This window comes from Bactrocera tryoni, chromosome 5, assembly GCF_016617805.1.
Source record: "Bactrocera tryoni isolate S06 chromosome 5, CSIRO_BtryS06_freeze2, whole genome shotgun sequence".
In the NCBI taxonomy this organism is placed as follows: Eukaryota; Metazoa; Arthropoda; class Insecta; order Diptera; family Tephritidae; genus Bactrocera; species Bactrocera tryoni.
This window is the reverse complement of record NC_052503.1, coordinates 66,381,510-66,392,891: the sequence shown is the minus strand read 5'-3', so window position 1 is coordinate 66,392,891 and position 11,382 is coordinate 66,381,510. Positions and strand designations below refer to the sequence as shown.

At 33.3% G+C, this 11,382-nt stretch overlaps 1 protein-coding gene across 1 annotated transcript; it reads left to right on the top strand.

Annotated features, from left to right (window-relative positions):
• Positions 1-1,000: 1,000 nt before the first annotated feature.
• Positions 1,001-1,972, top strand: LOC120778495 (cell death protein Grim). The gene has a single exon (XM_040110320.1). It carries the CDS (start codon positions 1,002-1,004, stop codon positions 1,662-1,664), a length of 663 nt encoding a protein of 220 aa, XP_039966254.1. The 5' UTR covers position 1,001; the 3' UTR covers positions 1,665-1,972.
• The last annotated feature ends 9,410 nt before the right edge of the window (positions 1,973-11,382 follow it).

Genomic DNA, 11,382 nt, shown 5'->3' with positions numbered 1-11,382 from the left:
GCATACAACCTTGTGCCGCGGCAGGAACACAACATTTATTCAAGCAACAACAGTCATTGTACATTGTAGTGGAAGCAACAAATTCACTTGAACTTGCGTGCATTTTTACGTAAATAACGAGTGTTCACGTGACAGTGAAAAAATTCTAAGTGTTTTTGGCGCGAAATTTTAGAAGGCGCTGATTATGCGGGAGTTTTGAAATTGAAGAACTTTTATAAGAACTTGAAACAATTGTTCACAATTTAAAGAAGGATTTTAAAAAATTTTAGACATTTTCAATTTATAAAAATATCGAAATTTAAAGAAAAAACATTTTTAAATCAGATAATTTTATATGGTGGCTTATGGTGGAGAACTTGATATTGCAAGAGAAAATAAGCAAATTACTAAAGCAGACAAACATTTAAAAAAAATTTTAAGCAGTTTTGAGAAAAATTTTACAACATTAAAAACTTTGAAAATTCAAAACAAAAAATTAATGATATTGTCAAAGGTGGAAAAATAAGAAAAAATACACTAACAACATTAAAGGAAAAACAAATAAACAATAAAATTGAAAAATGGACTTAAAAATAAGAGAACTTAACTTTTAATACACTATAGGAAACACATTGACTTAATGACTGGATTTGATTGGATCGAAAATTACAAAAATTATAACAAATTCAAACATTTATGCATAACAAAACAATAATTAATTAACAGTAAAATATTAATTAATAAAAATAATAATAATTGGCAAAATATTAATAAAATCAAGCAAATTAGAAGAAAATTTCATGCAATTTAAACAAAATTTTAAAACTAAATTTTATATAATAAAAAATATTTTGCTCGGAAATGTGAAGACTGCAAATTTATTAAAAGGGGAAATGCAAACTGATTTACAATAAAAAATAACCAAAATATTCAAATAAGTTGAGACAATTATAAACTTAATTTAATAAAATTTATTTTAAAAGAGAAATTAATTAACACCAAACCCAAATACAGTCAACAACATGGCCATCGCTTACTTTATACCCGACCAAATCAAGCTGCTGGCGGCCAGCAGCGCCAACAACAGTCACACCAGCACGAATAGCGGCGGCGGTGTTGGGGTCGGCAACACGAACCCAACCGCAACTGCCACGCCACAACCAGCAGCAACAGCAGCAACGAACAGTCCCAGCGGTGGACACCCGCATGGCACACATCATCATCACAACAGCAATAACAATTTTCGCGCCAACATCACCATACCGCTGAGTGCCTACAGCGCCACAGCTGCACAAACGGACACCGGTTGCTGGGATTTGTTAACACAAATATTCTGCCATGCTTTGCGTTTTTGCCATCAATCCGAACGGCATCCGACTGTAATACAAATCTCTGTGGAAATCAGTCAAGGCGATGCGACGGGCGCCACAACGGTGCAAGTAGGTGCGGCGGCGCTGCCAGTGGAACAGGCGCACCAGCAACAACAACAGACAGCGTCGCCGACGTTAGTTGGACATACGACAGCGGTGCCACCAAATGCGGCAACACAAAATGTGGCGACTGGAAATGTGTCTGCAGCCAGCGTGGCACGACCGACGGTGTCAAGTGCTGAGGGAGCGGCGCCGATTGTGAGTAGCAGAAATCTGGAGCCCGGCACGCATAAGCCGGCGGCGAGCAGGCGTTAAGACTACTGAGGCATTCAAGGATGAAAGTGTGTGCGAAAGTTTTGATTGAAAATCGAAAATGAAATCAGATTTTCGGCACAGCCTTGCAACTGCAACCAAGCAACGAATGAAGCTCCTCTGGGAGCACTTTGTAAAAGACCATCATTAAGCTCATTCAAAGCGCATTGTGATTCCGTGGAAGGTGACGCATACTTTGCAACAAAACATTTTAAGTTTTTTATAAAAAAAAGGTGACGCATACTTTGCAACAAAACATTTTAAGTTTGTTATAAAAACATTTCGGCCGTACAAAATTTAAAATTTGTGAATTTTTGAAAAAATTAAAATTACCTTTTTGACAAACTTAATTTAAATGTTATATTACAAAGATAATTTTAATTTTTTTACACGAAATAAAACAAAATTGATATTCCTTGAAGCGCCTAAAAGCTCACTTCGAAAAAGTTTTCTTTTCACAAATTTTTAATTTTTTTAAATTATTTTTTAACTAAATTGTTGTAAAGCACCGCCAGTTGCTTTTTAATGGATACCAGAATTTTTCTAAAATGTATTTTCTACATTTTTTAAATATTATTAAAATTTATAAAAACCTAAATTAACATTAATTACAATTTAAGCGAAATGTGAGTAACTTGAAGTAAACTAGTGAAGGATTTGTTTGAGTTGAAGCTTAGAGTTAGGAATGGAAAAATATAAAACGGAAAATATTTTTCAACAAAAAAATAGTAAAAAGTACGAAAAAGCAGTATAACGGTTTCGGGTTGTAAAAGACGTTTGTCGCCAGTAAGCAACAGAAGTTCAAATATTTTTAAACTTTTTAATAAAGCGAAATTATTTTATGCTCAGTTATGCATTCTTTTGGAAAGAAAATATGATACTCAACAGCAAAAAATAAATATAAATGAGTAATACTTAATGATGGAAATTTGTGTGTAGAAATTGAGAAAAAATTTTGAAAATTTTAAGCAAATTTTTAAATTTCGGCAACATTTTAGAATATTTTTTTCAGTTAATGGAAACTTGCCGGCGGTAAACCCTAAGTATCTCAAAAGATATAAAAAAATAAGAAATGCTCAATTAATGGCCAAATAATAATTTATTTTATTTCAAAATTTATTTTTGTTTTAATCCATTGTTATTTCAAAATATATGACTCTAAATTAATTATATCAAAAACAGTTTTTCGATCAAAAAAATTTTTTGAAGATAAATTTATCGCTCAAACTCAAAGGTTATTAATAATTTATTTCACTTGAATTATTTCTTTCCTTAATACATATTTGTTAGCACAAACTATTATTTTATGCATTTTTTCAAGTATTTTTCTTTTTTTCAATTTACACTAAGGAAAATTGTCGAAAAATATTAATTAAAACACATTTTTATTAAAAACTCTTGAGAAAAAATAATATAAAATCAACTAATACTTTTAAATATTTTAAATAATATTTAAATTATTCCCATTTTATTGGAATAAATTATTTGTAAGCAAAGTGATTTCCAGTGTTTATAATTTTGCAATTAAAAAACCCATATTTTTGAAAATTAAAAGAATTTTTATAAATTTCTAACGAAAGATATATTGTAAATCAAAGGAAAAAAAGGCATAATTTTTTTTTTATTTTAGAAAAGAAAACATTCCAACTTCAATTAAAACCCCGAACAAAAAAACTTAATCTTAAAAAAAGTAAATTTGTATAAATAAATTTAAGAAATTCATGTTTTTCCAAAAAAATACAAGAATTTATAATTTTTTTTCAAATTCCACACACAAAATTTCCATATTGAAATGTCAATCATAGTTTTAATCAAGCAATACTCTACTATCAATCATACAACTAATCATACAAATTTCACTATAACTTATAAAACTAGCTACAACTTAATCCATGACTCACACACATACATAAAATTATATACACAAATATAAGTACATATAATATAAATACCAAATTAATATTTAAGAACACCTAATTGTATAAAAAATATTAAGAGTAAAACACTCAATGTCAAATTCTCTACTAAGCTTACTACAGTAAACTACATATAACTTAAACTCACTAAACTAACTACTTGCAACTTGAAATGCTATAAAAGGAACAAAGAAATCACAATGATGCAAGCATACCGATTACAAATAGTACAGAAGTAAAAAACATACAAAACTCATGCAGTGGAACAAAAAGTAAAAATAATTGTACAAAATAATTTTAAGGTAAACAAAACAGCCGTTCAACTACATAAGAAATCTAACAAAAACAAAACGCAAATAATATTTAAAATAAAATATACCAATATACTCAAAGAAATAAAACAACAAAAATTAATTTTATGCAACTTTTAATAAATATCAGCAATTATAAATAAATAAATATAATTAACAATAACAGGCTGAAAATATACAAATAACCGCCGAACCAAGCATAATAAAAAATAATTATATATACATATACTTAAAAAGTTATTTTTAATTTCAACGCGTTTGTGCAACGCTCATATTAGCAATTTTAATACAAATATTTTTGGCAAAAATTTTGGATTTTTTTTTTTAATTATTTTAGCAAAATTCTCGTTTATAATAAGTCATTATTAACCTTTTATGCTAATTTTAATGTTACCAATTTGGAAAAATAAAATGAATTATGAAAAAGATAAACGCAGATTGTTAGTAAATTTATGTTATGCAAAAGAATCAATTGTAAAATATAAAAATACAAAAAACAATTAATATTTTCATAAATAAAACTTACATTTTTATAAAAAAAACATGACTGAGTTTTTTTTTTGATTATTGGAAATTTTCAGCAACAAGGTACCTAATTGGAAATATGGAGTTTTTATATAAATATTCGGAGTTCCTTACACTCTACCCTCACTTTTTCTCTTCAACTGAAATAGCAATACTTTGTTATTTTGCAGAAGATCCGCTTTACCGACATTTACAATAGAAATATAAATGTTGAAATGTATTTTCGGAGATACAGCCGATTTTGTGACGTGGCGTCCGTGTTCACTAGAATTGTCTCTTAAACTTTAAACGCGTAAACTGACTTTTTCGGAACGAAATCCACGATTTCTCAGGTTCTACTGGACCAATTTACTTGAAATTTTTAAAGAGTGTTCTTTATAGGTCCCCAAATTTGTATCTTTATTATTTTTAAAAAATTCGAAATAGTCAGAAAAGTGATCCAAAAAAATTTTTTTTTCAGGCAGTCGCCATTTTGTGAAAAAAATTTTTTCCCGCTTTTTCGTAGTTCTGGCCATTCCGGACATTATTCTAGATTAATAATCTTTTTTTGGTTTCAGATATCTAGGAGGGTTGAAATCATGGGTATAGTCACGTGGAAATTTTTAGAGACCCCCCACTTCGTCAGCTCATAATTTTTGAAATATTTTACTTTTTTTAGTTTTTAATTTTTTCTGTACTCTTATAAAATTAACAAATAACTAATAAAAAAATGGATAGTAAAAATATTAACTTCCTTTTTTTTACGACACTTTAAAAATTATCTGAAATTCAGGCTTCTAGACCAGAATATCCCCTTAAGTTATCATATACTGTATATATATACTTGTACACTCTACTCTCTGCATACATATATGTACTGTTCTACATCTACTGAATTATTATGTTGCTTCTGTGTATACCATATTGCTCCGAATATATATTGAAATAATGGTACCAGAAGCAGTAGTTCATAATTATTCATAGATTGGTGAATTACTCAATCGGTAAGAGTGACATCTGTTTGTCATTAACAACAAAATCATTTTTAAAATCTTACCGCATAATTTTTTTCAATAAACAGAACGTCAATATTCTTCAATATATTTGAATATTTTTCAATATATTTTTTTATGGTTAAAATGACAGTACTTGGGATGTTAGTAAGCTAGTAAGTTGGGTTTTCTTGACGATACTCAAACTAAATATAATATATAATACTAAAAAATTCCATCCGGAAATGTATTTGATGGAGAAAAAAATGCGCACAAAATTTCATATCGATATCTCAAAATTTGTGGCATAATATATTTTATAGGGTCTCCGTCGTTTCCTGCTTAGTGTTAGAAGCTTCTTCGCCATAACATACGTTCATCGACAACTAAGAAACTGAGATCGGCGACAATACGCATTCTTATCTCAGGGTACGTATAACACTCTCTGTGACAGCTTTGCATTCGAGCATTTAGCTCGGATAGCATTCGTTGGTGTCCGGCTCTACAAAATTAATCATTGAATATTGGTCACAATCTACTAAAGGTAGTTTCCACGCCATTCATCTCAGATGTGTTAAACTATTATGCTTTTTTAAGTCATTGTCATTATGCCTCTCAGGGCCGACGGTTTGTTTTATTCAAGTTTTTGATTTTGATATAGGCAAGAATGTTTATTATACCACGAATTTAGTATTTGAATGTTGTTTAATATAATATTAGTGAATTTATTATACAAAATAAGCTTTGTTATTTATATTGTTTTATCAATAACGTAAGAAGAGTTTTCAGAATACATTCCTTCAGATGGTGAAGGTGTGTGTAGTGTGGGACGAGATGGACCGCAAGCTATTATGGCTCTCCGCGACATACCCTTAAATCAAACAAGGCTTGATAACGAATTTGGATCGGTTGATGTCAGAAATAGCCAGTACTTCAAATAGTCACGTACCTACACCAGTGTTTCTGCAACAAAAAGAATTTCACACCTACACCCCCACGAAAAATGATACACTTATGCTTAGAAAATAGACATGTTTCTTGCTTTATGAAAATTAAAAGAAGACAAGGGCTTAGCTCGAGGACAGCATGACTACAGGCTCAGTGATACAAACAACGCAGTCCTAAAGTGGAAAGACCAAATATCAGTTTTTATTTTAACTAATAATTTAGATCCGACGAAGAGGGATATTGGTTACTCACAGCGAGCGCGTTAGACACACAACTGAAGTAGCTTGTCCCGAGGCTGTGTTACAGCACAACAGATTTATGAACTATGTTGACAAATTTTGATCAATTGACAACTGCTTATGTCATCATATTTATATTCATAAAATGGTGGCATAAAAAATTTTCCAATTTTCTTAATCGGGCTGCCATAAACTCCTTTTTATTATATCGGTAAGCCTAGAGTGAACATCATCCTGATTGGGATAAATTGGACACAAAGGTCGAAAGTATTCTCCAAGGATTTTTAACACCAGTTCAGGCAAAGAAACGCAACCATAGCTTTAAGCGTTCGCTCAATGGTTTTCGATCGTCTTCTCCATTGCCTGTCTTGATAAAACGCCACAAGCCATCGGTTACAACAGAACGAAGTTGGAAAGCAATATGCATCAGGAAGAGGAAACCTCTTCACACAGATCCGTGAAATGCAGCACTTAAAACAGTCCAGCAGCACGACTGTATGGCAATGCAAATAAAGTCCCTATTGGTATCCGCAAAATCCACTTTTTAGATTTTCATAACAACATAAATAATTTGAGAGGTTTAAGAAAGATTTTAGTTAGTTTTTTATTATTATTATTAAACGTTTTTCACTGTTTTATAATTATCTAGTGATAAAGGAAATATCACTATATATTCATCTGTCTTAATTATTTTCGAAAATCAGCATAGTATAATTTTTTTTAAGTTCGAAAAATATGAATCGAAATTCGAAAAACCTAAAAAATAATTTCAAAACCACAAAATTCGAATAAAACTAGGTATGATACACAAAGAAATATCATCAATCGCATTAACTGTTTTTCGATGCAAATAAAAAACGAGTAATTTAAAATTGCTCTACAGCACATATTGTTCCCTCGTCCACCAAAAGGGATCACATTGATAAAAATCAGAAGTCAGTATGTCAACACGAATGATTTTGCACTTTTTTAGGTCCAAAGGTAGTCAAAAATAAATGCAAAGAAAAGGTTATCATGGCATGCCACACGACAATTTGTTTGTTGAAATAAAGCGACAAACTAATAGACCTTGGCGAAAGGGTTAAACTGAAAGGTTACGCTGGAGGTGAACATTTGCCTAACCGCAGATATAAATTGGCAAAAAAAAAACTAAAGCAACTTTTAACCAAAGCGGTGAAACAATTATGAAGTAATGTCAAGTCATCATAACTGCAGACGAAAAAAAATTAAATAATTGAAACCTAAGCTAAAGTCATAATGGCAGTAAAAAGGGAATTGTAAATGTAAGGGCCACCTTTCGCCGAGTTAACGGCAGTCGGGCGAGTAAAAAAGCCGAATTGTTTAAGTAAAATGCAAACATCTGTGACAAATGATCAATGCACGCTGATAAGCCGCAAAGCGAAGCGACGCCCAAAGCTCTCGAACCGCAACGCGCAATGCGCGCCGTCAAAGCTGTCAAATTTTGTGGTGGCAATGAGGCCGCGAATTTTGGTCAACCCTTCCAGCGCTGCCGTTTTGTTTTTGTTGCTTTTTTTTGGTGGCCAAAATGTAATGCGAGCGTCAGTTCAAAGGGGCAGGGATAATTTGCATGACCTCATACAGCGTAAATATCTACGAAGTAGTCTAGTGTGCGGTATCTCAGCGCTAATTTGTCGCTTATCTTAATTTAAATCAGCTGCAATGTACAATGTGCTTCTGAGCTACCCATTTTAAATTTAATTGTTGCTTGGTACTCGTAATTGTTGCCATATTGCCAGCCGAAGCGTTGTCTGTTGCATTATTGTATCGTTTTTTCCTTTTTCATTTCTCATGTGTAACAGATCGTCACTCCTTGATAAGCGCTTAAATTGCAGTGGTCAAATATGTTCAAACCATGTCCACCCGCCGAATGGATTTCCCTGCCACTTTTTCCGAACATGTTATTTGGCACATTGAGTAAGCAATTGTGCAGGATTTCTGTTTTGACGCCTACAAATATGCTTGGAATTTCATGTTTTAATAAAATGCTTAGTGAAAACTCAGAAAAGGGCAAAAAACGGTATAAAGTCATGTATGTTATCTGTTATGTATGCAATTTGAGACATTTGTGGCATGTGGCACTTGGTAATTGTCAATTATTTAAAGCATCGTGTGAGGGTCAGCAAAAATAAATACTTAGATAAAGGCTGCATATGTTAAGGGGCGTGGAATGACCTGTCAGTTCTGGAAGGTTAAACTTTTTTTAGTTTCGAACTTGATGGGGTGCAGATAAAAAATAAACATTATTTTGAATCTTATCGTCATGAGGAAAGTTTTTGCAACAGAATTAGATATTTTTTGAAAAATATGAGGACTGGAAAGATTACCATTTTCCATTGTTTGAATACTACTTAAATTTTGCTAGGTTTCTACAAAATAATCAATGTTCTTCTTCTTCTTTACTGGCTTAGACACCGCTTACACGATTATTGCTGAGTAAACAACAGCGCGCCAGTCTTTTCTTCTTTTCGCTATGTGGTACCAATTGTAGATTCCAAGCGATTCCAGGTCCTTCTCCACCTGGTCCCTCCTTCCTCTGCTTCCCCCGACGGTTACTGCGTCGAATACTTTCCGAGCTGTAGTGTTTTTGACCATTCGGACTTTTAATTCGCTGAACTATGTTAATGTCGTCGTATAAACATCTTTCCATCGAATGCGATATTCGCCGTTGCCAATGCGCAAAGGACCATAAATCGTCCGCAGAACCCTTCGTTTGAAAACTCGAAACGTCGACTCATCAGATGCTTCTGCACCATACAAGTATATCAGGACGGGGATTATCAGCGACTTGTAGAATTAGGTCTTTGTTCGTCATGAGAGGACTGTACTTCTCAATTGCTTACTCAGTCCGAAGTAGCAGCGGTTGGCAAGAATTATTCTGCGTTGGATTTCGAAGCTGACGTTGTTGTATTTGTTAATGCTGGTTTCTAGGTAGACGGGGGAGCCAAGCCGCGAATCCGACGACTGTTCGTTTGCCGACAAGAGATATTTATTTTTGTCCTCGTTCACTACAAGATTCATTTGGCTTGGCTATTTGTCCGACCTAGAGATGGCAGAACTAAGCCAATGAAAGGAACAAAACAGCCCCAGTCTACTAGTTAGGTATCTTTTACGAAAAGGTTTCGACATTTTGTTTTAATGTTTTACCAGTCTGATATTGGTAAACAGAAGCGGATTCCCCGAATTATATTAGCCTGCTGACAACATACATAGTACATATTATCCAAAAAATTACGACAGTGAGGATAACTAGCAAGGGCATTGAAATACCAAATTCTTTTTGAAGTCGTCAACAGCGTGCGAACTCTTGCTAAATATGATAACTAATCGAATGTGTCAAATCAGGCATGGAATATACTTTCATGCTGAACTAATCGCCCACACACACAAAAAATCGAGTTTTGCATATCTCACAATCCCGTGCAACAAAGAAAAATGCACTTATGACAAGCGTGTGCCTGCAATTAGTGCTTAATTTCCATAAGCAATCGAACTTTGACCAGCTGTCCGAGCAAACAAAAAATACTGATTAAAATAAATGAGAATCATTTATATCAATTCGAAAACTAGAGCACCACCAACTGATGGGCCTGTCACAGCAGCTGATGGCTAATCAATTGGTCACACGCCATTTGCATGTGAAACGAAAATTGACACATCAGCGATAAAATAAAAATTTATCATAAATCGGAAATGCCGCATGAAGTGAGTATCCTAGGCAACGTGCAGCAGTGGCCACTGTCCAGTCAGTTTCAAGTGGACGCTGAAGAGGCGACACGCGTCATGCTAATCAGATGGTAATTATGTTGCCAAAAATCACAAAGCCCATTATAATGAAATGTGTCTGTATGTATGTGCGTGTGACTGGTAGTCGTCATGTGAACTGCCTATCACTATCGCCTTTTGGCTATTTATGTGCTGTTGTAATCAATTTTGCATGCCGCCAATAAAGCATTTGTCAAAATCGACAGAATTTAGCATGCGATTTTGGGGAGGAATCCGTTGAGTACCAGAAAAATTAATAAATTTGCCTAAAGTGACGTAATTAATTTTTCGGCGCATGAATGGGAGTGCATAAAGGCACAGGATAGTCACAAAGAATTTGTCGGCTTATAAGTATGTGTGTGTATACGTTCGCATGCCAGTCGATGAATAATGAAGTGTGAATGGCAACTTAAGCCAGAGCGGCGCTCGCAGCAAAGCAGCGTGTAGTTTGGGTGTATGTAAGCCAATGTGAGAGGACGTGATTGCCACTAAGCGGATTTGTGGGTACTATGTCCTTTGAGAATATACATATATGCGTATAGAAATGTGCCCTGTAGGAATACGCGAACTAAATAAACAGACTTCTAGTTCAAAATTTGTACATTTACGCTAAACTTGCACCAATTCATAATAATCTAACATAACGTACATTCATCATAAATTTTTGAGGACTGGCAGTACCATATAAATAGTTTTAAGCCTCTCGTTTTTTGCTGAAATTTATTCCTTATCGGACCAGTCCAAATGTATGTAAAAAGGGTGAGTCAGCAGTACCTCTGTAAACAGTTTGAAACTAATCTCATTGGGTTGATATCGGAGATATGGATTCGGATATCTCAGCAGAATGATTCGCTCCCATATTCCAAATTACCTCATTATTATTACACATTTTCATCTGGTAAATCTGTGGATTCGTCGCCGTTTAACTTTCTTGAGACAATAAGTACTGGATCAATATTTTGTGATGAATATATTAAATCTGGAAAAACTGAAAAGACAACACGGTACACATTTTGCGCTATTTATTT

What these genes read in the sequence shown, in the direction of transcription:
- LOC120778495 (XM_040110320.1), top strand. Translation starts at nt 1,002, where the DNA reads ATGGCCATCGCTTACTTTATACCCGACCAAATCAAGCTGCTGGCGGCC.